This window comes from Corella eumyota, chromosome 1 (genome assembly GCF_963082875.1).
Source record: "Corella eumyota chromosome 1, kaCorEumy4.1, whole genome shotgun sequence".
Taxonomy (NCBI): domain Eukaryota; kingdom Metazoa; phylum Chordata; class Ascidiacea; order Phlebobranchia; family Corellidae; genus Corella; species Corella eumyota.
This window is the reverse complement of record NC_137490.1, coordinates 15,177,967-15,204,089: the sequence shown is the minus strand read 5'-3', so window position 1 is coordinate 15,204,089 and position 26,123 is coordinate 15,177,967. Positions and strand designations below refer to the sequence as shown.

General features: G+C 31.5%; 5 protein-coding genes and 1 non-coding gene across 9 annotated transcripts; 4 read left to right on the top strand and 2 right to left on the bottom strand.

Annotated features, from left to right (window-relative positions):
• The first annotated feature begins 806 nt into the window (after positions 1-806).
• On the top strand, positions 807-12,657 carry LOC145764147 (transcriptional enhancer factor TEF-1-like). Of its 3 annotated transcripts, none has more exons than XM_082575740.1 (14): positions 807-1,060; positions 2,932-3,024; positions 3,683-3,887; positions 6,050-6,207; positions 8,645-8,709; positions 8,933-8,995; positions 9,518-9,658; positions 9,795-9,829; positions 9,933-10,039; positions 10,197-10,312; positions 10,447-10,620; positions 10,867-11,007; positions 11,168-11,320; positions 11,570-12,657. In XM_082575740.1, the coding sequence occupies exons 3-14, from the start codon at positions 3,832-3,834 to the stop codon at positions 11,681-11,683; spliced, it is 1,323 nt and encodes a 440-aa protein (XP_082431866.1). In that variant the 5' UTR covers positions 807-1,060; positions 2,932-3,024; positions 3,683-3,831; the 3' UTR covers positions 11,684-12,657. The 3 variants fall into 3 exon arrangements, with proteins under 3 accessions (XP_082431866.1, XP_082431865.1, XP_082431864.1); XM_082575739.1 differs by having other exon boundaries at positions 807-1,064; XM_082575738.1 differs by lacking the exons at positions 807-1,060; positions 2,932-3,024; positions 3,683-3,887 and adding an exon at positions 5,393-5,599.
• A 958-nt stretch (positions 12,658-13,615) lies between these two features.
• LOC145764004 (uncharacterized) lies at positions 13,616-16,859 on the top strand. The gene is made up of 7 exons (XM_082575566.1): positions 13,616-13,730; positions 14,326-14,449; positions 15,260-15,434; positions 15,624-15,734; positions 15,814-15,903; positions 15,968-16,160; positions 16,308-16,859. The coding sequence occupies exons 1-7, from the start codon at positions 13,661-13,663 to the stop codon at positions 16,583-16,585; spliced, it is 1,041 nt and encodes a 346-aa protein (XP_082431692.1). The 5' UTR covers positions 13,616-13,660; the 3' UTR covers positions 16,586-16,859.
• Positions 14,870-14,952, bottom strand: Trnal-uaa (transfer RNA leucine (anticodon UAA)). Its single transcript has one exon. It is a non-coding gene; the product is annotated as a tRNA-Leu (tRNA).
• LOC145764153 (cation channel sperm-associated protein 3-like) lies at positions 16,688-22,575 on the bottom strand. The gene is made up of 9 exons (XM_082575749.1): positions 22,421-22,575; positions 22,043-22,205; positions 21,811-21,942; positions 21,587-21,721; positions 21,260-21,442; positions 17,211-17,378; positions 17,066-17,139; positions 16,826-17,002; positions 16,688-16,769 (listed from the first exon to the last, which is right to left on the bottom strand). Exons 1-9 carry the CDS (start codon positions 22,573-22,575, stop codon positions 16,688-16,690), a joined length of 1,269 nt encoding a protein of 422 aa, XP_082431875.1.
• On the top strand, positions 18,107-21,071 carry LOC145764002 (mediator of RNA polymerase II transcription subunit 24-like). The gene has a single exon (XM_082575564.1). It carries the CDS (start codon positions 18,124-18,126, stop codon positions 21,049-21,051), a length of 2,928 nt encoding a protein of 975 aa, XP_082431690.1. The 5' UTR covers positions 18,107-18,123; the 3' UTR covers positions 21,052-21,071.
• Positions 22,576-23,006: 431 nt separating the features above from the next.
• Positions 23,007-25,919, top strand: LOC145760134 (uncharacterized). Of its 2 annotated transcripts, none has more exons than XM_082574019.1 (11): positions 23,007-23,276; positions 23,343-23,472; positions 23,618-23,764; positions 23,897-24,019; positions 24,086-24,207; positions 24,375-24,498; positions 24,611-24,745; positions 24,867-24,973; positions 25,113-25,233; positions 25,343-25,425; positions 25,551-25,919. In XM_082574019.1, exons 1-11 carry the CDS (start codon positions 23,211-23,213, stop codon positions 25,641-25,643), a joined length of 1,251 nt encoding a protein of 416 aa, XP_082430145.1. In that variant the 5' UTR covers positions 23,007-23,210; the 3' UTR covers positions 25,644-25,919. The 2 variants fall into 2 exon arrangements, with proteins under 2 accessions (XP_082430145.1, XP_082430137.1); XM_082574011.1 differs by having other exon boundaries at positions 23,343-23,478.
• The last annotated feature ends 204 nt before the right edge of the window (positions 25,920-26,123 follow it).

Here is a 26,123-nt window from a genome sequence, read left to right as displayed (position 1 = left end):
ATTGTTTTAGATTTGCATAAATATTTAATTCGAATAATTTATATTAAGAGAATTTTAATTTAGGAAAAATACATACTAGGTAACGCACGTGATTGTTATCAAGTTTATGACGTAATAGTAAGAACAAATCTTATAAATTTAATTAAAATTTAATATTTTACACACATATATCATCGAAAAACTTCAGAGAAGTGTTAATTGCTTTTTGTAGGGTAAAAGTTATATTTTAAATAGAACACAAACAACTTAATATAACTACGTGAAGTTATCTATAATATAAATCTGAAATAAAATTTTACAGTCGAAGGTAGGATATAAAATAGTTGCAAAATTCCGCATATTTTGCTAATTTAAAAGTTTTTTTAAAGGTTAATATTATCAAAAAACATGCTACACGTTTGTGTTTTTGGTTGTATATTTATACTTAATTAATTATATACCAGCTTTTTCATTTTTAAATAAAGGCTGTGTGTTTATTATTTTGCTGAGTTCGATTTTATCGTAAAGAGAAGAGGTACTTTTCGCAGATTATATGACACCACGGCCTAACGGTGCTTGTAAAACTTATCGCATACTCGATTACCCACGCGAATGTGAATATTCACCACTTCATTGCCTTCGTAAAGAGCCAGAGAACCTGTCTAGTCTTTACATTGAAGGCGAGCTAACGAAATAAAGAAACACGCCCGATTATGTTTTCTCTTCGCCGAATGACGATAACTCTACATACAAAGGATTCTTTGTAATAAAGGAGTGCCTCGAGCTTTTTAGTAAAAGTTTAACTACTCGCTTGTTCTCTTTTTTACTCTTCTCCGTTGCGTTGCTCAAACGAGAATAAAGAAAGAGATTGGTGGTTAACTAGCTATTACGTCACTGTGTAGTTTGCGCATGCGCAATATTCCAGGCTGCGTTGTACGAATTCTTTTCGCCGTATTTTCCATACTTGGCATACCTGCATATATGTACGTGAAATTGTTGTTGACAAAACCCCGAAAAAACAACAGAAGTAGTGGGACGAAACCTTAAGCAGATAGAAAACAAGTTGGAAATCTATTTAGCTGTAGGTGGGTAGATTTTATTCAATTATTTGTCCGTAATTTAAGCGTTAGGCCGCCATTAAATTATGAACAAATGTAAGCCAGGTAGAGAGTTATGCGAGGCATGTGTGGTTTGGGCATTGGAATTCAAACCATGAAAGAACGTTTACTTTTTATCCGAACAAAACATTATTGACTTCATTGACTGACTGAAAGTGAATTTATGAATAAGTCAATCTTAATATGAATATTTTTTAATAATTTAACTGTAAAAATGTTTGGTATGTTAAGCAGTGTGACTACTTCTTGCTTTTATTATTTAGTCAGGTATGCTGATGCAGTAAATTACATAATTTTCAAGACCTGATTAATATCTTTAAACTTATTTTATGTATAAATAAATATTTAGATAGAAAAATTGTACATCATATCAGTTCATCAGTGTATATACATGTAATAATAACTTTAAAGTATTTTTGCTGAATATGTTTGTTAAAACACTTATATATTATTTTTAATTGTGTTTAATATGGCAAAATTTTGTTAAAAGTATAGCCTATTTGAATATACTTACAGATAGGCATGTCGACTGTCAAACTTTATTAACATAATGACAGTCAGATAAAAATTGTCAGAATGGAATAGTTATTATATTTATTTTATTACAAAAAAATATTTTTTCGTTTTGGTACTTGCACGGTGTGTTACAGTGTATCAGGCAAGCACATGCAAACGGTCATATTCAAATATTTTTAAAAAATTGTTGGAAATAGTGACAATCAGTCGATGGTTTTTTTAAATACATCACAAATTTTGTTTTGGTGAAATTTTAACTATATTATACTACTTTTTCCTTTATATTTATCTTATAGATTTATATAACAGTATATATATTTTTAGTTTTTTCTATATAAATATATACAGTTTTATTTTTGCATCTAGTCTTGTTTATTTCAATATTTATTTTAAAGTTCTTTTTAAAAATTCAAGAATTACTATTTATATAATACAGATATCTTTTAAATTTTCAAAATACTGAAAACCCTAAATTCTTAAATTTATTGCTCTCAGGTTACATTTAAACTTTAAAAGGGTTTATTGGTAAAACACTATAGCCTAGAGCATCAATCTTTATCACTTAACTGATTTAAAACTAGATATATTTGCTTACTGATAACCAATGACTTATATAGTTAATTGTATCAGTGGTTAGTTTGACTGTATCCTGTATTGCCTGCAATAGGAAGTATTATATCAAGCATTAAAGATGTTTAGCTTTATTGAACCCATTTTGTGTCCATCTCCACAAATTGTTTTTGACATTTTTTAAAAATTATTTTTTTGTATTTTGCAAGCATCATGTAACTATGTTACTGGCTAAAAAACCACATCCTTATTAAATGAAAAAATTGTTTAATTAGAAATGAATTATTTCTTGGTAGCCAAGTGAAAATTGCCTGTTGTAGAACCGGAATAATGTTAACCCAAAATTAAATAAGTATACTTTCAAAGCTGTAGCTTTAATTAAAGTATTTATCCTAATCTACGTCATGAATTAAGTACAGTGTCATTGGGTAGTCAATTATTACAGGTTTTAGCTCAAATTAAATAGTTATCAAACACGCCCCATTTGTTTAATTAGGGGTTATTTTAAACATTTAAAATATGTGGTTAGTCAGGTAAGATATTTAAGCTATGTTGTATTACTAGGTATTTAATTAAAGCTGCTAATTTTGTTAAATAAAGAAACTTTTTAAGTTCACATTTTCAGTATATATATGTTTGTTTTTAAGAAGGCTTTTCAAATACTTTTTTTCATAGGGCTCCAGTCTTAAAATAGTATACGAAAATTTATTTTAAAATTGTTTTTTATTACATTGTATTTTATTTTTAGACTGCTGTTAATCTGTTCAAGTTTTCGAAGAAAATCAAATGCCATTCGAAAGCAGTTGCAGTTAACAAATAAGAACCAAAATTGCTTAACAAGGTATGTATATATACCTCAATAACAATATTATTTAGATGATGGTACTTAAATAGTATATTGTACACAATCAATTTACTTGTGTTTTCCAACCTATTAATTCAATAATTTCTAAAATTTTGTTACGAAAAATGAATTGTTCAAATTTTTGTTAAAATAAACAGCTCAATTTGTACTTCTTTTTAGGTAAAATTTTTATTTAATTTAATAGTTTTAATTTTCACATTGATACCGCAAATAAATCTAAAACCAATTGTTAGTTTATGTTTAAAATAACCTCGTTATGTGTAAAAAATTCATTGTCTTGTTTGGTTATGTTTCGTCCTACGCACTGTATTGTGTTACGTTTTTTTTCCTACTTTTGGAATTTACGTTGGTAAAAAAACACTAAAAGGGAAAATTCTAACCTAAAAGTTTACGCTTGGATTTGCATACTCGGAATTTATTTACCAAAAAATCGTAAACTTTTTAAAATTCTTTGTTTTTTGCCATAGGGAAGGATTTAGGTTATAAAGTTTCAAGATATTTCGCAAATAAGATAACTAACCCACGCAAAATACGTGAGGCGATTTAAACGCTCACGCATTTTTACATTTTAAGAGAAAGTAAGTTTATTCCGTAACAATTTTATTTAAAATTTTTTTTTTTAATTGATTTTCAGATTACAGCGAAAATTGGATTACTCAGCAGTTCACTTTGGACTCCAACACGGCCGCCTCCCTCCTCCATCAGTCTGATTCTCAGCTTACCTCCGTGTCTCCGCCACTAACAGGCGCTCTACCACCTGTGACAGGTCATCCTGGCCAGCTAATGGGCGGCCCGGAGTCTAGCTCCGGAGGCCCCTCTCCTACCAGCGACGATGCCAGGTAGAATTTTTTTATTTTAGAAATTTTGGATGCTCATTCTAAAATGTGCCTTTTTTAAGGCATTTAAATCGACCGAACTGCTTGGTTAGTGGCTCTTTGTTTCCCGCTTTGTTGTTTTAAATTTAAGCGATAGTTTTTCTTTATTCTGCCTGTTGCAAGGTAAAACAATATTCTTTACGTTAAGTTTAACTTAATCATGTTTTTAATTTCATTTTAACAGATTAAAAACTCGTGCGGTTAGTTAAGTTGTCGCAGTTTCGGTTTTTATATTGTAACAATTTCCCACGTATTTTAACAATGTTTGTTTATTTACATTCCTTTTAAATTCGATCATCTGCGCGCTTTTAAACAATCGATTATACAAATGCCATCAGAAAGTATGTAAACATTTCAGAACAAAAACACCTAATTTATTTTTTGACAAAATGTTTCATAACTTATTTTTGTTTTTGAGACCTTTTTAAGGACGATATTTTTATTATTAAAATAGTTGACTAAATTGTTGGCTATTTTTAATCAAATTGTTTTCGCCAGACAAAAGGCCATCTTAAAAAATCGTAAAAACTCCCAGTTTTCAATTAGCGCAGTTAAAATCCTCCCGTTAATGTTTTACAACACTTTCAAATTTATTTTTAATTTTCGAAATGCGTCGTTCACTTTAAAATTCTCCGAATCTGGTATTATACCAAGATAAACACAATTAGTTGCTGATTATTGTAAATTTTTAAGTATTGTTTTCTTTGAAGCGCTGATTCTCTCGTCGCGCGCATGTAAATAGGCTTTATCAGTGCACTTTTCTCCGTTAATACCAGCTAATTGGTTGCATCTATCTTTTTGGTGATGTAATGTGTGCAGAAAGCCTATAACACGACTTTATTATGTCTAAACACCTTGGCAGTAGGAATAGTTAATAGCAGTGTGCACACACTACGTTTATCCAAAACACTTTCATAGGCGAGCACTCGTGAGTCACGACAGAGTGTTTGAATTTCTTGTAAGCAGATAATGGCGAGTTAAAGAACACTTTCTCACAATTAGAAGCGAATTATTTATGAACTCGCAGCATCGTGTATCTCTGTAACGTTAGGCTCTGATTGAATAGTAATTAGTTGGAGGAACGCTATGTTATTAGCCAGCAGATCGCCTTACCATTGTAGCACCCCGGCTTGTAGTGGCACGCCGTTATAAAACGCATCCACTTGTTTTAGTAGTGTAATGGGAGATCGTTTGTTGATTAGAAGTGGGGTTTAATTGAGCAAAAGCTTCGATTTAGTTATCAACTTACCCAGTAATCGTTGTTTATAGTTTTATATAAGAGTTGGGTTACTTAGAATTTAAGTTATTTATGTAGTTAGTAAGGAATTATTTGCCTGTTGTTCAGTTATCAACTCAAAGAGCAGAGGTTTAACCCTAACCTAAATAAGAGTTAACGTTTATTATTAGCTTCATATAAAAAATAGTGGGTTAATTCAAACAAAATATGTTTAGTTTTTTTAGAAATTTGTTAAAAAACTTGCAAGCTAAAATTTAAGTAAAAATATGTATGAGACAAATATAAGAGACGTGATGGGCAGTCCAGGTTCTGCCGGATCGTTTTGTCAAACTCCGAGTCCAGCCAGTGATTCAAATGACGGAGGATTTCATAAATTTCCTATGTTTATGCCACAACCTCCGTCCGTTAACGCACATTTCTATTATAACAACGCTAATAGGTTTGGAAATTCTAAATTGGATTAGATAAAGTTTTTTGTAGGCGTAAGGTGTATTGGTTTCTTTATAAATTTTTATAAAAAAAAATTTCCGGTTCTATTTTTAAATGGTGTTGTCCTTTACTTTTATTAAAAGTTTCCCATTTTTAATCTTTTTCCTACAACGGATTTTTTGTTATTATTTAGTACTGGCTTAAATTTATTACAAAAAAAGTAATTATATATTGCTGGGAAATTTTAAATTCGCTTTTGTATTGTTACTTGTTCCTTGGATCACAAGAACAAGAATATTAATAAACTTGAACTTGCGGCCGAAAATTCGTTTATGGATCATTGCATAAACAATTATAAAAATTGCAAAAATTATATAAATATACTTTTTTCTATATTTAAAATTTTACGAAATTAAATTTTTTTGTTGTAATAAATTTAAAAAAAAATTTTTATTCTCAGTATGATGCAAAAACATGGAGGTGGGGCGGACATGGGTGACAACGAAGCGGAGGGGGTTTGGAGCCCCGACATCGAACAAAGTTTTCACGAAGCGCTTGCTATTTACCCACCCTGCGGTCGCCGAAAAATTATCCTATCCGACGAGGGAAAGATGTATGGTAAGTTGTGTAAACAAAACAAGAAATACGCGGTGAAGTATTGGCCTATAAAGCACATTTGCGTATTGCGAAACGTTGTCCAACCTTTGTTTTTTTGTTATAGGGAATGCCATACCTTCTATTTATAATATATACTCCTTAGTTGTATATATATATATATATATATATTTACTTTTAAGTGCAAAATAGTAATCACATACCAACCTAAAATATGTGGTTGCAAACTAATTGCAATACACTGCTTGTAAAATATTTTGATTAGTTATTTGTTGATTGATTTCATACACTACCTTCTACTTTAGTCTGTCTGTGATGTGACTTGTAAGCGTGATAACGGTAAATTATTACCATATCGGTTTAAAAGAATATGCTTGTCACGGTAAGCACCAGATCTATCATCTCCTCTGCAAACTAGTTTTGGTTGTTATTAAAAAGGTCTTCATTTCCGATAGTCGTTGTTGTTAAGGAACCGATTCCCGAGTTTTTAACTCCCCGTGCTTTTGGTTTCCTTTGGTTAGAGAGCGTCGGCCTTTCGCATTGAATTTCGTTTTAATATGTTTTCCCATACACCCTGGATAGCCTTCTATATAATACACGCTCGCACCTGTTCATCAAATTATAACTTTACGATTTAATTTTTTTGTGCGTTTTTGTCATCTGCGTTATATATTACGTTGTCTATATAGTGTTAGCATTGCTCACTTTTATATATTGACGTAACACCACCTGGACTAAAAGTTACGCAATTTTTTTAAATTCTGTTGTAATTTCGTCGGGTTTTACATGGTGTTCAATTTATTGGTTAACATATATGTTCGTTAATTCGGAGTTATATAAATAAACCTACTGCTTATCCCAAAGGGTTAGATGTACACCGCATGTAACTGTGTTTTTAGAATTACTTTATTTTAATCATCTATTTTAACTTTGTACATTTAAAAGATAAACTACTATCATTATTATAGTTGTTTTTCAACAACAATAAATCCTTTTTAATTGTTATCTTTTGGTAATAACATTGAAGAGTCGCAATTATCGTTGTTACATAGCGTTAAAGATTTTGCACACATTTATCCTAATGACATGTAATCACTGTCTCACTCCCACGTTATCAGTATAGCCTTGCATGTCTATGACAAGTGTCAGTGATGTTTAATAATCGAATTTCATGTCGTGTGCCACAACGTGACAAGAAACAGGCGGACTACCGCTTAACCGTGCGAACGATTAGATTATTTGCGACCGGAAAATTGGACCATATTTTCGACATCAACAAAGTTGTAGATACGACTTGTCGTTTGAGTTTCAAGTATCGATTATATAGTTTGTGTTCAAAACTCAGGTTTAACTTCCTTTTTGGGCCCGAGTTAATGATTAGTGAAGTTTTTTTTTACGCTCTGCGCCATTAGAATCTAAAGCACATGTCACCGTTATTCAAAATCGAAGTTACTCAATGAATTAAACTAAGTACCGTCTTTCTTAATGGGTTTTCGTTTTTGAGATTTCGATGCGCCTAATCTTAGATAAAATCTCTGTATTTGGTATATAATTTTTTAATGAGGTTTCAAAATGACGAATCATTTCTAAGAAAAAATATAAAAGTTTAACAAATTCGAAATCGTTAACCTCATCCCGCCTTTATCGCCTCCACGTTAATAATTAAACTTATATTTGCACATTAGGTAATGCCGACCCCGCGTTCTTATAATAGGGCAATAAATATGACTATTGGAAAAGTCATATTCTCAATACGTTATATTTACCAGTTGTTTACTTTTCTAATTGGTCGCAAATTTGCCGACTACAGTTATGTGCACTTGAAAATTATAATAATGCATTGGACAGTTTTGCTATGCAATACTTTATAATTCATTATTTAAGATGCGTTGCAAGTAATTTAAAATGGCTCGCCAAACTAATTGTTTTCACAGGGTCGCGTGGCTTAACGCTAAACATACAATTTATCATCAATATTTAACGATTTTGGATTTGTTGACTGGGCTTATTTGCTGTATTATTTACAACCCTCTAAAAAGGATGAAATTCATTCTCCGTTGAATCACTTGAGACAGATATATTTTTAATTAAAATTTACATATGTTTTTTTCTTATATTTGTCTGTGTGTTGTTCGCGGTACAGATAAGATATGGCAAAAATCTGGGTCGATTAATGTTCAAAATGAAAGTGTGTGTTAATTTTGTGGGCCTTTCTAATTTTTAACCAAACAAATACTAAAAATTTTAAGTAATTTGTTTTAAAAATCGTGTGCCTGTTATTAAAACCAAACGCCACATGTACATACATATCAACGATCGTTGTAATAAAAACTAAATCTAAATGTTGTTTGAATAGATAACAAAGTCAATCCCCTTATGTTAGCGTGTGTTCATCAGTAAATCGAACTAATTTATTTACAAACATTCTTTTCTGTTTCAGGTCGAAACGAACTAATTGCGAGGTACATTAAACTGCGAACTGGTAAGACCAGAACAAGAAAACAGGTGAGTTTGGGTAATTGCATTTTAAATGAACAATGTCATGCATATTGTTTTTATTTTACATAAAAAAAAACTAGATTTATTATTACGTTGTTATCAAAACAATTTCTAACCCCCAAAATGTTTGTTTTTTTTGAACTTTATTTGAAATTGCTAATTTTTACAGTCGTGTTATTTGTACACATTATTCTGGCCATTAAAAATATTTTTTTTTATATTTTTTCAGGTGTCGAGTCACATACAAGTCCTAGCTCGCAGAAAGTCCAGGGAAATGCAGTCGCAGTTCAAGGTAACCATACCATACATCATTATTGGGCTCGAGCTAATATTACGTCATATGTTTGTTAGTCATGCTTGGGCAAATATACGGTTTTACGCATGAGCCGTTTTTTTCGAAGTCTTAACTACTTAACTGAAGCTTACATAAGCTTGAACCGTGACTTATTGTCTACATAAAGTCTGGTTTAAAATAAAATGCAGCGCTGTTGTTTATTATTTTATGTTTTATCTTTAGCACAAAATTGTGCAACATTTAATTTCATCACCGATTATAAGCTTTATCCCCAAATCCTATTATAGTATAAAGTATTGGCCATGTCCAAATTTCAGTTTATGTTTTTTGATTGTAAAACTTTTTGTTATGTAATATATTTTAATTGATGTTTTATTAATTGTTCTTTTTTAATATTTGGTTAAATTTCTTTTACCAATTTTACATAAGTCTGGCATTTTTGTCAAATTAATTTTTTTAATTTATTAAAAATAATAACTTAATTAAAAAATTCTAATTTGACAACGCATTAAATTTTAGGATCAAGCCACTAAGGATAAAGTATTGCAGAGTATGGCAAGTATGTCCTCCGCGCAGATTGTATCTGCAGGTTCAATCCAACAAAATAACAACATGGAAGTACAACCACCCATGCGAGGCGGACAATACCCAAAACCAGCAGTAAGGCTTTGTTGTATTTTGCACGAAAAAAAATTGTCTTTTTTAAGTCACGTTTTTATATGCAAGGAATGTGTACCTTGTTTTCTTTTAGCGTCTATGTTTTCTATTTTTGTATTGAAGCTATTTTTTGTTTTAGTTTTGGAGCGGGCTGGTGCCACAAACAGATGCAGAGTAAGTAAATTTTTTCTTTAATTTAAAAGTTCTTTTAGTTATTTATAAATCTAAAAATATAATAATTTTTTTTTTTTTATAAAAACCCTGCCCTATTTTTTAGCATTAAACCATTCACGAACGTCCCGTATGTAATACCTGGTAGCCAATCACTTTTACATGGAGACGTTTCACCAGGTCGCCCTATTTCTTCCAACCTTACCAATCCAGGTAAAATCTCGTTTTTAAAACGTAAATATTAACTATAAGTTACCCCTTAATAAAAGTTTTACAGTTACATTTAAGTGTTGTAAAAATGCCATAGTTTTTTTAAATATTTTTAGAGATATTTATTTAATTAGAATAAATTTATTTTGTTATTTTTTAGGTTTTCCTGCCCACCCTCCCGTCGGTCCTGCTTGGGAAGGACGCCAACTAGCGAGCAAAGGAATTCGTCTTGTTGATTTTTCCGCATTTCTCGAACAACAGGGAGAAATGGAAAAAGTAAGTTTGGGTTTTTTATTCCTCATGCTAGCCAAAATTATTGGGTTGTATTCTAAAATAAATTAAATGTCTGCAAAGTTATACGCCACTCAAATTTAAAAAATCACTAAAATATATTTTTTTACAAATTTTAGTATTCCAAACACTTATTTGTGCACATCCACCAACCTACCCCCTCTTATGGCGATCCCTTATTAGAAGCAATCGACATCAGACAAATTTACGACAAATTTCCTGAATCGAACGGAGGATTAAGAGAGTTATTTGAACAGGGTCCCAAAGAGGCCTTTTTCCTGGTCAAATTTTGGGTAAATATTTAATTTGATTGTAGAGGGCATTCCACTTTTTTAAACCAGTTAAATGGGTTTTAAATAGTGTTTTTAGGTAAAGAAAGCATATTTTTACTCTAAGGATTTTTTCTAGGGTGTACACTGATTAGGGGGGTATAAATTTTAGGGGGCTCATTTTGGGTCAATTATTTAGGGCCTACGTGTTCTTTAGCTGTTGTTAATTTATAAATACTTTAAAAATTAAAATTGATTATGACGTCATAGGCCGATCTCAACGTCAACATTGCCGACGATTCGAACGCGTTTTACGCTGTTACGTCACAATACGAAAGTAGCGAAAATATGACGATTTCAGTTTCGACGAAAGTTTGTTCGTTCGGAAAACAAGTCGTCGAAAAAGTCGAGGTTCGTAAAACTAACTTAGCTTTCAGACAACAGTTTTTGTTAAAATTAATGTTATTTTCAATGTTTTTTTCTTTTTTTAATTTAAAAATTAATTTTTGTCGGATGCTCTAGCTGTTCTTGTTTTAAAATTTGACTTTTTTAAATTTAATAATTTTTTCAGAGGGAATATGCTCGAATGGAAGGTGACAGATTTGTTTATCGCATCAACAGATCAGCGATGTGCGAGTATATGATCAACTTTATTCTTAAACTTAAACATTTACCCGAGAAATATATGATGAACAGTGTCCTCGAAAACTTCACCATTTTGCAGGTAATTTGGCAAGCTCATTTTGGACTTTTTTTTTCATTATAGTGCCAACAAAAACTATCTTTACTCATTTAAATTGTTTGAATTTAATAATATATTTTGGGGTCTGTAGGACAAACTACATTTGTATTTTTGGGTAGCTTTTGCCTGTTATTGTTTTTTTTAAAACCTTGATTTTTTTATTGTTATTTAGCTCTCTAAAATTAAAAAAAAACACGATAATATTTTATTTAATGTTTTTATTAACTATAGGTGATAACCAACAAAGACACCCAAGAAATTTTATTATGTCTTGCGTTTGTGTTTGAGGTATCGACCTCCGAACACGGGGCCCAGCACCACATGTACCAACTCGTTAAAGACTGAACTCGGTATAAGCGAACAAAAAACTTAACCGCTAGACGGAGCGACGGAGTCGCGTTTAAATCCGCATTATTTCACAACAAGCGAAGAATGTTGTAAAAGATGTAAAGTAAATTAATTATAAGAAATCCAGAAAATTGAAAATTAAACGGATAAAATACATCAATCCAACGAAATAATACCTCTTATAAGTTAACCAACCGTGCCTTATTTTTAAATGATCAGGACTCCCAGTTAGTTAATGTTGTTATCCAGAGGTTTAAACGAGGTACTCAAATATGCAATCATATACCAAACTCTTATATATTGTAAGTCGCATTTTTTTTCAACAAATTTGTGGCTATTTTTTATGCATAATTTTTCACTTCATTAATTAGGTGTACGATTTTTTTAAGCTACAAAAACGGAAAAAAATCATTTTTTTGTTTGTTTTGGCATTTTTACAACTCATTTTTCGGTTTCTTTAAATTTTGCTGTAGGTACAAATTAATATTGACGGTGCTGCGATTTAAACACTGCGCTATTTTTTTACCGTTGCACTTTTTTCATTATAACGAAGTGCCATACTATACCTTCTTCTTTCTAAAAACCGTTTCAACATATTTTTAATTATGTTTGACTATTATTGTGTATAGTTATCTTTTATTGACAAGTTTTTATTTTCATTTAAATGACTTCTATTATTTTTAAGCGCGACATATTTTGTTCCAATTGTAAAAGCGCTAAATTAATTAGCGCCATTTTTTAATAAATCCTTTATTCATTTAGTTTTTAAAAGTGGAATTTCAATTTTGTTTATTATATATATATTGGAATTTATTTTTTAAGATTTTAAATTTTAAACTTATTGGTTACTTACGTCTTTAGGTCGCTTATATTAGTATTATTTTAATTTTTACCTTTTATTTCGTTTAAGTTAAGGTTCTGTACAAAAACGGTTCTCTTTTTTTTGTAATAATTTGGTATTAAAAATCTCATATTACTAATATTTTGTTTGTTTTATTAAAGCTTGTCAGACAGGCAAATAAAGTTTGGTAAATATGTATAAAACACTTTACCTTATTAAACGACCAAATTTTATCTAATAAAAAAAAATGAATTCCTAAACAAGGTTTGTTATAAATAGGCTTGAAATGTTCTATTATCAAAAATTCATTAAGTCTAATATTTATATTACTGCTGATACTACAGCAACATAGTGTCAAAAAATGCTATAATAGGACACCGAGCTACATGTAAATTTTTAAAAATAGGCTTGTTAGTCTTTATTAAACCGAACTCTTAAGCAAACAAGGCCGAGCTATTTAAATAAATACATATATGAAGTACACTCGATGTAATTAAGTATTTGTTTTAATGTGCATATGTTGTTATAAGTAATTTAACCAAACGTCAACCATGTATACATACTGCTATTTTCGTTTCGCATATTCAAGTCATCCACCTGTTTACATATGTTATAATACTTTTATACTAAACCCAGAGATTTAAATGCCAGGAATAAAGAAGTAATTAAAAGGAATAAACAACGCCGCGTCTGGTCGCCTTACAGCGTTTCGAATTGATGTGCAATTAGGCGTAGACTCGAACAACAAAAAGTTGCTTAAACTAAACAATGAGAAGCAGAGTGATATGACCTCTGCGATTTAAATTGTAAAACTTTACGATCTTGTGAAGTCTGTGTCTGATTTTGAAATAAGTCACGTGATTTAGAAGCCGATATTTATACGTGTTATGTTCTAACATAAGTCATATAGCGATAGTTTAGCTTTTCCTTATTAAAGTTAAAGTCAGTGATTTAGATAAGGTAAATGTAACAGTTTAATGGTGTTATTATGTCTTCATGTATAAACTCTAAGTAATCAAAAATATAAAACATATATGAATACTATATATGAATATCTTTTAAATAATATTTTAATGCACTTTTTACTAGATTTATAAAAGTATTTAAATTTAATATATCATAATAAAGCAAATATGAATGAAAAGGAAAACAAGTTAATTCAACAATTGGAACCCATTTTAAAAACGAATTTCCACGAAAAAGGTATATTGTGTTGTTACTATGTTTTATATTGAATTGTGATTTTTTGAGCAGTTTTTTTAGGGAATATAGCTTCTAATAAAGTTTTACTGCTTGTAAACCTGATGGATTTTAGCGGTTTAACATTCCTAACGCCGCGCTTACAATTTGTTTGTTATGTGTTCTTTCTACTAATAAATTAATGGTAGGTATAATAGGTTACAATCATGACTATGTTTAATGTGTTTATATGATATAGCCTTGCATTATTTTTACATATTGCCGCTGTTTTGCTGTTAAAATAAAAAGCTAATCGTAGGTAGTCATTAACGCCCTTTTTAAAATCATAAACTTAAAAGTAAACAATAATCCTTCGAAATTGAAACAAAGTAAATAAAAGAAAGTGACTTCTAATAGACACTTTTGATATTCTCACGACTCTTATCGATTTTAAATTTGGTTTTAGGTAATTTTTTTTAAATTACTATTTCCTAATTGGCAATAGTTTCATGTTGTGTTGTTGTAGTGGTGGGATTTTGACATTAATGAATTATGAAATTTGAAAACCTTATTAACACAGTTTGTATTTGACATTCAACTTGTGTTATTTAATTAACAGTTGCAGCAGGCTACATAGACCCACACAAAGAAGTAGATGAGTATCAAGACCACCGACGAATGACTGACGGCATGCTACATTGGCAAAACAGACCAAGAGTTTACCCATTTCGAGATAAGTCTGGGTAATATTGAGAGATTGTTTTATTTTTATAAGCTTCTTGGATTTAACTTTATTAACGGCATTGCTACATTGTTATACCACAATACAAATGAAACTCTCCTTATTATAATATTTATTCTAACAATCCAAATAGCTAATCAAAACAAAGAAATAAAACTTACCTATTATTAGTTTTTATGATTTGTATTTTATAACTTTTATATTTAAATTTAAATATTAGTTTATTAAATTTTGAATTTTTAAAACGTTGCCATGTGGAATCGAACCAGCGGTGCGGCGTTTAAATTTACGCGAAACCGACGCCACATAAATGAAATGTTTATATTAATATAATAAAACTATGTTTAAAAATGTTTCAGTAAATATATTATTTATTTTGATGCTCTTTTTATTTAAATAAAAAAAAAAATTTTAACAATAGTACTGGGTGTGGGGTTCGAACCCACGCGGACATTCGTCCATTGGAACTTAAGTCCAACGCCTTAACCACTCGGCCAACCCAGTTGCGATAAAGAGAGCGCGAAATTTGGTACTGAACGCGCGCTTTAAATTTTGTCTGTAGAACGTAGCGCACGTGTTCACCTTAACATTTTTGTTTAATACAATTATTTAATGCCTGCGCTGCTTGAAATATAACTTAATAAATAGAAATAATGTAAAATTAAGATTAAGTAAACTATTTTAAGAGTTTTGCAAATCATTTGTTATTTCACTTTAGGTTAAAATACCTAACGGTATTTTTTCTTTAGCAACATTTTTTGCCTATAAATAAAATACAATATATAAATATTAAAATTGGATGTTTTAACAGAAAAACAAGAAAATGTAGCAGCGGCAAAGACAAAAATGAGCCACATGTTAGCATGTACGTTTCAGAGTTTATCGAAAAACCGCTGTCGTCCCGAAAATTTCGACCATCTTCGATCAACAGACGTAACAACCCTCATCCGAACGTAGCATTTCACGTTAAGCATATGTTTAATCAGGTAACAAAAGGTGGTTAATCTATTTAAAGCAACTATTACCGCACGTATTTTTACGTTTTGTGTCATTTTGTTCCATTTAAAATGTTATTAACCACCTAAAGGAACACTGTATTAAATATGGACTATATAAAAATGTTTGTAAATTTAAGCTTTTAAAAAAATGAAATTTAATATTGTTAATTTTTAAAGGGCGTTCCAGTTGTTAGAACGAGAATGACGTTAGAAGAATTTCACAGAAAACCAACCGACTCACCATACGTTTCAAACACACATCGAGTGTATAGAAAATACCAAAATTCGGTAAAACGGTTAACATTTTATTTCAAGTAAAATGCATTAAATTATTCATTTTACTAACTTTTTATTTTTTTTGTTGAAGGAAATAGACAGGGCTAAGCTAGCCAGACAGACAGAAGAATGTGTGTCGGGAATCGTTCCAGAATTAAACAAAACTCACTCTGCCGTCGAGGTAAGATATCAGTATTGTTCATAGACATACAAAATAGTGCCTAAATGACATTTTCATTCTACAGACCAGATTGTTTCCTGTTATACCACGGAACGCTCGCCTAACTGCCGACAGAGCACAAGAACTTACTAACTCTGTGATCAAACCGAAGAAAAACAAGAATTTGCCGAGCATGTCAAGGAATAGTGGGCAGACTTTTCCTTATCTTTCTAACTCTGGCAGCGAAACGCATAGACCATCGCTAAAACCCGTTCAAGGTAATATTCATATTTTTTGCGATATGTTAATGATTTTTCAACCAACATGTTTATCCTTTGAAAGAACAAACTGATTAACGAAAATATTGCCATGAGAATTTCTGTTTTTGTAATGACAAATAATTAAATAAAAATGTATTCTTGTAGGTGCTAGTGATACATTAGAAGTTAAATCATGGGACGGGGCCCCATCTAGCTCAGCCAAAACAACTACTCAGGTTTATGGAAAAAAACGGAGATTTCCTGCAAAAAATGAAAGTGAGGGAAAGGCTGCGAGTACAGTTGTGCCTGAACTGGAAGCGACAACTTCGAAGGGTTTGATGTTCAAAGAATATGCCCAATATCCAAAGTATGCTCCGCAAATGATACAAGAGTATTATAGCGCTCGAGCACAGAGAGGTATACTTCGCCCTTATGTATATTAGTTTAAATTCTACCTTTTTTTATAGAACACTAATAAACACAATAATTATATATAAAAACGTAGTCTAAAACGAGAATTTTGGAAAAAAATTTTTTTATTATAACTATCCCCCCAGTCGTTTTGAAATTTCTTTGCTGATTGATTGTGATAGAATGTTGGCTATTTCAAAATGGTATTGTTGAATCCTGGAAAATAAATGTATTTTTACATTAAAAATTTTTTTTAACCGTTGTTTAATTACTTTAAAATGTCTTCATCCATATGTCCAAGTGTTTCAATATATAGTTCTATCCAATCTAAATCGGTTACTAAGTCTTCTTGCAAGACGTAATCGTCGTTGCGAAGAGTCTCTTGAAAGGTTTTTACCATTTCGTAAAAATTACCGCATTCCTTTTCCTTTTGTTTATCTTTTAGTTTTCTGAATAAATATTTATGATAGTTAAAATTATTTAAAACGACCTGGTGTATAAAGGCTATTTACCGAACATCTTCGTGTTGTCTATGTAGAATAGATTCTTTTTTACGAGCTAAAATTGCTTCTTTCTCAGCAATAACCTTTTAAACATAAATTTGTAAGGGTTTATTTATCAACATCATAGCAAAAGTAAGTAGAGGAAACAATTTACTTGTTCATGATAATTTTCATTCGCTTCTTGAATGTTCATGATGTTTACACCAACAAATATGTTAAAAATTAAAAAGTGTCCCACAACAATAAACAGTATGGTGTAAATTCTAGAGGTTGGAGTTGTTCTTTCATCCATTTCAATTTGTGCATCAAACCAACCATCTACCTGTAAATGGAAATTCACTTACAGTTTTTTTAAGGAATTACATGGCACATTGTTGTTATAACTACTGCCCCATGCTTCAGAATTTTTTTTTTATTTATGTACATGTTCGTAACAACATAAAGCAGTATAAACGTTATTAAAAATATCTAAATAACAGTAGTTGAGGTTAATTTACACATTATACCATTTAACAATAATTTTTATAAAGATATGTAAAAGTAAGAGCTTTAAAAAATTTGAATAAAAGGATTTTGGGTGTGTGTTTTAACAGAGATTTTTTAAAGACAATACTAAAGTACGGGATGCGGGATAGTGCGGGACGTATGTAAACGTTAACAAAATGCGGGATGGAACGGAATTTCTGTACTTTTCTACGGGATGAATGCCGTATTTATTTAAAGGGCTAAGGGATGATGCAGGATTAAATTTATAAGCCAAGGGATAACGCGAAATCGGCTATAAACCGCAAGGGAAGATTGGGGAAGAGGATAAAAATTACGTCCTTTTCCGCATCCAGCGATTTTTTGTTAACGTTTACATACGGTCTCGGTATTTCCCGCACCCCGTAACTTTCCGCATTCCGTATTTTAGTACCTCCCTTTTTTAACTCAAACAAAAAAGGTTTGGCATATATTGTGAATGTCTTGGAAGCATGTGGAATATGTAATTGTTTAGTAGCGGATATAGTTTGATATTTTCTCATCACCATTTCTTTTTAAGAGTAAATTTAAAAGTTGAATTTAAAATGCATACTGGTGATCACGTTGATCTTAAGAAGCTGATTCTATCCTCCTGGAAAGAAAGGTGGAGTGAAAGAAAATGGTCAATTCACATAAAACGTTACATGAAAAATCCTTCTGATGTATTCTTCGTTGCTGATACATTGGTTTTGCAAGCTTTCATTGGAACTGAGCCAAATGTTACTCTTTTAAGTTATGTCTGGAATGCTTTAAGTACTGGGCTTTTGTCTTATTCAGCTGTTCTAACCGCCATATCAAAACATGAAGATCTTCATAAAGTTGAGAGTACAAAAGGAGTGTACAGTCTTTTAATTAAATGTATCTCTGTTATTAATAACCATGTTATTGTGGAAGACAGCATGGATCTGTGCTGCTCACTTAGAATGATAGTTCAGTGGCTTTTACGAAACATTGAGCAATATCTTAAAGGGGTTCACGATGTTTATAAATCAACAGCACATGAACTAATATGTTTAAATTGCAAAGCTCTTGAGCATATCACCAACACTGGATCTCGCACATCAGCATTGTTGACTATTGCACGATTTGAAGAAAGTGGATTCTGGAGCAATATTGAAACAGATTTGGCAGTAGTAAAAAACACAGCTGGACAACATGCTTTACATGCAGAAATTAGAGAATCGTGCCAACACGTGTCACAATTATCAAGATGCTCAATTAAATCGCAGCCCAGTTATAAGTTGACCCCATCATCGGTTTGCTTGCCCCTGTGTGGGCTTTTTATGTTTGAGGTTTCTGAGAGAAATCACACGGATGTTGAGGCATTTGCTCAACAAGTGATGCTGCTGTCAAAAATCCACGGTATTGACATGCAAAATCTTTTGTTCCATGTTATGCAAACTTGTTTTCTTGGATATTTGGATGCAATCGAAAACAAAAAGACCTTGGAGAAAGAATGGTGCGCAATGATATTGCTTAGACTTCCCAAGTTATTTTTGCACCTTAAATCGAACAATGATGAAATTTCTTTAGAGCCCGTTCAAACTTCCGTTCAATCAATTCATTTTCAACTACATGTATGCGAAGGGCTACAAAAGTTACTTAATCTTTCTGGATTGTTAAACACCTTGGATCAGTTAAGAGATGGACTGGACTGGTTTAAAATCTTAACAGATCAATTAGTAAAAAATGAATTGATTACCGAAAGCATGGCACAAAAACTTCAAGAACAAAGAAAATCCCAAACAAAATGGATTGTTACAAATTCAAAACAAGACAAGTGCTCAAATCCATTAACCATAATTAAAGTTGAGGAAAGTACAGTTAAGCAATTAATCAATGTCATTAACTTCACAGATTTTGCCTCCGACGCTGATAGGCTTTACAGCACTTTTGAGAAAATCTCAAGTTTTAGTAGTTTTGACACCATTATATCTTCTGCTGTAGCTACTGGTCAGCTACATGGTTTTATTGGTAAACTGTTAAGTTTTAATGAAGCTATGAAAATAACTTCTGGTGAGACATCAAAAGCCGCATTAATTCGAGCGTGTTTGTTCGACGTGACGTTTCTAATGACCTGTCACTCACTGAAATTATATGGAAAAGTTACAACACTAGGTTCACAAAGCTTCAGAAAAGTTGGAGTCCCATATGTGTGCCAGTGGATTAATATTTGGTGGTCAGACTCAGTGCAACAAGTTAAATCCGCCAAGGCAGAAACCGACCCAGCCCGGGTTGAAACTTTAATCGCTGTGCTAAGATCTTCATCAGAGTTTAAACTTTCAATGACAAAATGGCATGACATTTGTAATAATTTGCCACAAGCAATGTTGGAGTTAGTATATGGTCAACAAAAGGGTTTTATTTCTTCCACTGATTTGGAGAAGGTTTGTGTTTTTGTTTGTGATAACTGTCCAATGGCTGTTATTTTATCCGTGGTGTGTGGTTTGTCGCAATATAAAAGGCTGGTTTTGAACAACAAAGGTATGGTAAAATGGATAGAAATCTTGTGTGCCAAAAGTGAGTTGCAACAACAAAATGGTATGATGTATAATGACCGTTACACTTTCTTTAAAGCCATCGTAGGTCATTTATGTGGTGATATTTTACCTGAATTTGCTCCCAACTTAAGATTAACAACAAGACCCAGCATCGCTCTACAAAGTGAGTTTATGAAAACCCGAAATAAAGGCTGGCTTAGCCATGAAAGTTATCATTTATTTTCAAAATCATTAAAGTTTCTTGGTACTGAGAGCTTTACAAGGCAATTATTTTTACTTATTCTAAAGGAAAATCGCTTGGTCGACATTCATAATGTTGTTGACATAGTATATGCCATTCTTAGAATGGATATTGAACCAATGGTTATGTATTTGTTAAAGTATGCAATTCCTGGTTATTTTACATCTGAATCGCATGCTTTATCCCCACCTGCTGGAAATATAATTTCCAAAATGGCAGTTTGTGCTCTTGAAATTGCACTTAATGATGCTGTCCTCCGGCAAAACTCTCTTCTCAATTCGGACCGAAAACTGGGGTCTTTTATCCAGGAAACGTCTCCAGGCAAACTTCAAGATCATCACGCCAAAGTCCGGAGGTTGCTTAGTTGTTCAACAGAGCATGATCTATCTTCATCGATCAGTAACGGTTTACCCTCCAGTGACCCACTTTTAATTATCGTGTCCAATTTTTTGGAAGTCATTTGCGATAACATGGAGTGTGGAATTAGTTCGCCTAGAAGTGAATTTGCGTTCACGTTTGTAAAAGATGCTCTTTATGGCATGCCTTTATTATCGCGCACGGTCAAACAGTTGCTACCAACAAAAGCGCTGAAATTACTCAGTAAGGATTTGGTTAAGAACAGCAGGGAGCTTTTATTTGCTGCTTGCGATCTTGGCAACCCGGAGGTTCGCAGAATTGCGGCAGATGCAATTTGCCAGGTTGATTGTGAAAAAACAGTTTCTCAGTCGTAATTAGCGTGCAATGCATTATTGCTTTTTCAATAAAAACCTTTATCAATCAAACGTTTGTTATTTTAAATCCAAGGTTTGTTTTTTGATATAAAAAATAATACAGTGAACGTTTCCTTACACCATAAAGTATATCGTAGTAAGTAATGTCAATCTTTAAAAAAAGGTTTTTAAGAGTCGTTTTAGATAACAAATTAGGTATGTTACCAACCGTGACAAAGCTGAACAGGGTTAAAAACGCCGACCCTAGGTCACCCCAGTTTTCTTCATCTCCACCCATATAACCAAACATATAATATCCAAATATTGCAAATAGAAACATGATAAACAGGAGAATTAGCATGACGTTAATGAAAGATTTTTTCATTGTGTCGATCAGAGCAGTGAGCAAAACCTAGAAGATAAACTATCGGAAAATTTATCTATAATTAATTAAAACCTACCCTAACTACAAATTTACAACATCCAAATATACCTAATTTAAAACGGTATAAGTTTTTTTTATCACAATTTTTAGTAAAATGACTGGAAAACTTGCCTGTAAACCACGTACAAACGATACAGCTCTCATTGAACGTAAAGCCCGAGTCGCTTTTAAAGTTTTGAGCATCGGCAAAGCCCCAGTCCAGGATGCTTCTTCCGATAATTCGTTGTAAAATTGATCGACAAAAACCTATTGTAAAATAAAGGTAAAAACATGGATACGGTACATCTAAAAACGTTTACAGTTATTGTAAATAAAAATTGAAATCTGTATGTTACCTGCATAAAGGAAATAAGAAGAATAAAAAAATCAAAACGATTTGACCAAGTAGTCCAATATTCGATCGGTTCTGCATAAATTTTAACCACGAATTCGATCGAATATATCGTAAGAAACACAATGTCAGCCGCCTAAAAGCAAATATAATCTATATAAGCAAAAAAGGAGGCAATTTACATGCAAGAGTAAGCAATACCTGTGTGTCAAAAGTATGTAAATTATTAAATATACCGGGTAGTATGGTCTCATAGATGGATAGTAATTGTTAACCTCCAACATCATAATAATCGAGTTTACGAAGATAGCCAACATTATCATTCCATTAAACAAACCACTTTCGCTTGTAACCTGCGCCCATTCGTGTAACACCTTGTCTTTTCGCCATGTGTTGCATCTGATTTTAAAAAAAAAAGTTTTGCCAAAAATAGGGTAAAATATATCAAATTATTCCCCCTTCTTTGTTAACAAATTTTTACCACTTTTAGTAAGTTACTTAAATTATTGAGTGAATATAAGCAAGATTTTGATTTCAAAAGCTAGAAACAATATGTCTTCTTACCAACTTTTAATCGTTTAAGTCAAAAAGCAAACACAATAAAAGGCGTATACCCTTCATCTTTTTTCCACTCGTTTAACTCGCTTTCTGTATCTTCTAATTCGTTAAAATCAGGCCAGTTCTCGTTTCGAGATTGTTTTCTCTCCTCTTGAGAAACAACAACACCTCTGCGCGAAAGTTTATCAGACGATGCAGTATTGTCCTCCATTTTTAGATTAAAATGGAATGATTTTGTTTTTAAATTTTTATATGCAAGTTCCTGGATTTTTAATTGTATAAACAACAAATGGTATTGTTATGCAATGGTAAAATTAAATTTATTTATTAATAAAAATTGTCCCACTGACTTTAAATTACCCTTTTACAGCAAGTCTTATATAAAATCATGATCATTTTAGCTTAAAAGTGGTAGTTTTTGTGATTTTAGGGCAGATGTGACCAGTATTGTGACATTTGATATGTGTTTACTTCATTTTGCTTTACCATGCATGCATGAAATCTAGTTTTTCACACACCGTAAAAACTGAAGTGCTAATCTAATTTTAGCAATCTTCAAACAAAACCAATTAGATAAGACTGCAACTGACCTTTAAAAAAACGAAAAAGTGTTTTAGATCAAAGTTTGTGTGCAAAATAAAATAAAAAAGATTCGTTGGATACCTTATAGCACTGTGTAGCGCAGGTTTCGTATTTTTTTAAAGCTACAGCTAAAATTCATTTTAGGACGTTTTTTAAAGCAGGATATTTTAGGACGTTTTTTAAAGCAGGATATTTTAGGACGTTTTTTAAAGCAGGATATTTTAGGACGTTTTTTAAAGCAGGATATTTGTAAACAAATGAAAAATGAGATCAGTGTTATGCATAGCAATTTTTGTTATTGGACAGACACAGTTAATTTACAGTTCTGGGGTAAGTCGTTTAAACAACTATAAATTTTAGTATTGCCTTTTTTTGTTAATTTCGTCTAATATTTAGACATCGTGTCGATTTAACGAAAGAAATTACGCGATCAATGAACGGTGGTCGTTTGAAGTCAGAAATAAGATTTTTAATTGTCATTGTAAACCAGCTGGGTATGCAGCATGCGATTGGTCAACAAAACCAGGTGTCAGTTAGTACTTCTTGTTTAAAATAAAACTCTTCTTATTAAGCAGTGTAATGTTTATATACGAGATGACAAGTAAAAACCCAACATAACAATAACAATGTTTTTCTTAATAACATTATTTTTTTGTTTAAATATTTGTTAGCTAAAAGACCGGATTGTTACGATCGATCGTCGAGAACCACAAGAAAATATAAATCAACTTGGACAATTATCAGAAATGAACGAACACTGGATTGTAATTGCTCTCAAAGTAAAACTGGCAATATGGTGATAGAATGTTCTGGACATAGTAAGACATTTATATTGTTACAGGTATCTGATCTAGCACAATCCTTGCAATTTAATCTTACACTTGTTTATGTTTGTTGTAAGTTATATATTACTTTACCCCATGAGAAATATTTAAATAATATTTTTGTAGATCGTTGTCATTATGAAGGGGTTTCTTATCAGAAGGGAAATACATGGAATTCTAGTGACGTTACTGGTTTACTTTTGAATTGCCATTGCTTGGGCGCGGAAAGAGTTACCTGCAAAGGATCAGGTAAGTATTAACATTTTTTTCAGGCAAGTAGATAAATTTTGTAACCTAATTTTTTTATTATTTTAGTTACTAGAGAAACGCCAAAACCGGTTGCAGACGCTCAGTGGATAGAGGATCACATTGTATTAGGAAAACAAGTTTTAAGACCACGAATTGCAACTTTACAAGCATGTGACACAGGGACCAGAGTAAATTTTCTTTATCCATATGTATTGCATCGGTTATTTGGTTTTATGAATTTCAAATAAGCAATGCATTTAAAAAGTTAAATGTTACCTTACTGGTGAATTTTCTTTTTAAATTTATTTTTAACTAAATTAAGTGTATGTATAAAACACTTGTTGCCCTTGTAAAGGTTGTCAGTAGCGGTCACACTTGGAACCAAACAAATGTTGAAAACGGTCAATCTTTGGTAAAAAGATGTGTATGCAGGGATGCTCTTATTCACTGCGAACGTTATTTTGCTTCAAGAATATCAGGTGTTATTTTAAAAAGCAGTAATTAGGTTTTTATATCGGTACTGTATGTCATAAAACAAATTGCTTAGAATAAATTGTAATAAATTTCACTTTATATTTTGTTTAAAAATAGAACCCCATTGTTTAAGTGATGAAGGCCATATAAAAAGGATTGGCGAAGATTGGATTACAATTCACCCACATCACAAAAACATAAGAACACAGTGTAACTGTGTCCGCCATGGCGTTAAGAAATGCAGGGACGTTGGTATGATATTATAGTAGTCTGTCATTGAACTGCAGCAATTTAAATGTAAATCGTACTAAAAGATGATTTAAATTATTTTTGTTAGCGACATGTAATTTTTAATAGCATGTAATTTTTTTAGGTTATTGTGCTGATCCAAAACCTCCTGTTAATGGAGCGATAGTTTGTATAACGAAAGGTCAAAGTGGATCATCTCAGAAATATTTTTGCAAACCTCTATGCCGGCCGGTAAACTAGTTTAATAATAATTTTACTTTTATTTTTTAAAATAAAAAGTTGGGCAAATTGACAGTTTGCCTAGTTTAAAACTATATTTAAATAGTTTTATGTTGTTTGAGATATTTTGTTTTTGTGCATTAATCAACAGGGTTTTGATTTTCCAAACAAACAACGCTATCGACGAATATGGGAAGTTTGTAGCAAAGTAACTTACCACAGATGGTCTGGAGGATATGCTGACGATTCCTTAATGCTTGCAAAATGTCGAGGTTAGAATCTTTAAATAAACTAAACACTGCATCTAACCAAGTTTTGCTGCTTTATAATTTTAGGTATTAATTTATTTGTTAATATTAAAGAATGCATATTTTCTTTTAGAGTCCAATCAACGAGGTTGGAGACCTTCTCTTTATCTCCCAAGCAGTTATTGCGAAGATTTAACGCCACACGAAATCAACAGTGTATGTATTGGATCCCTTAAAGTGTAGGGTTTAAGGATAACTATACTTAAAAGTTCTTAAGTAACTTCTGTACAATGTTCTTGAATAATTTTTTTTAGTTTGTTGACCACGCGACTTATTTTTAGATTAAGAGACAGTTTCTAAGAGAGTTGGAAGCTCAAAATTTGTGTACAAATACTTGCGAATCTAAGCCACTTCGGTGCGGTCCTGTCGCATAATCTCCTATTTGGAGTGTTTTGCTTTATTTTAATCTATAAAATTTCGAGTCATGTTTGTTTTATATTAATGTTTGCTACCTATTTGTTTAATACAGTGTAAAGCCTATTAGACGATTTTATAAATTTGAGCGTGATTTTTTACCATTTTAAAAAAAAAACACTAACATGCTCTCTTCATATAAAACTAACATGTTTTACATGATTTTATCATCGAATGTTTATCTAATTTGATTAATTCTGTATTGTTATGTTGTCGTTGTATCTTAGCTTAGGGAAATCGAGGATCAATTTGATTGATAGTTTTCTTGTTTATATGTTTAATAAACTAAAAAATCATATAACAGTTTTTATTTTTTTTGTTTATTCCAAAAAATTCAATTAGTTAAAAAAGTAGTTATAATGCAAATTAAATTAGAGTTTCCATAAAATAAACTAGTTTAATAAAAATGTAAGATTGAATAAAAAAATCGTGTAAACACT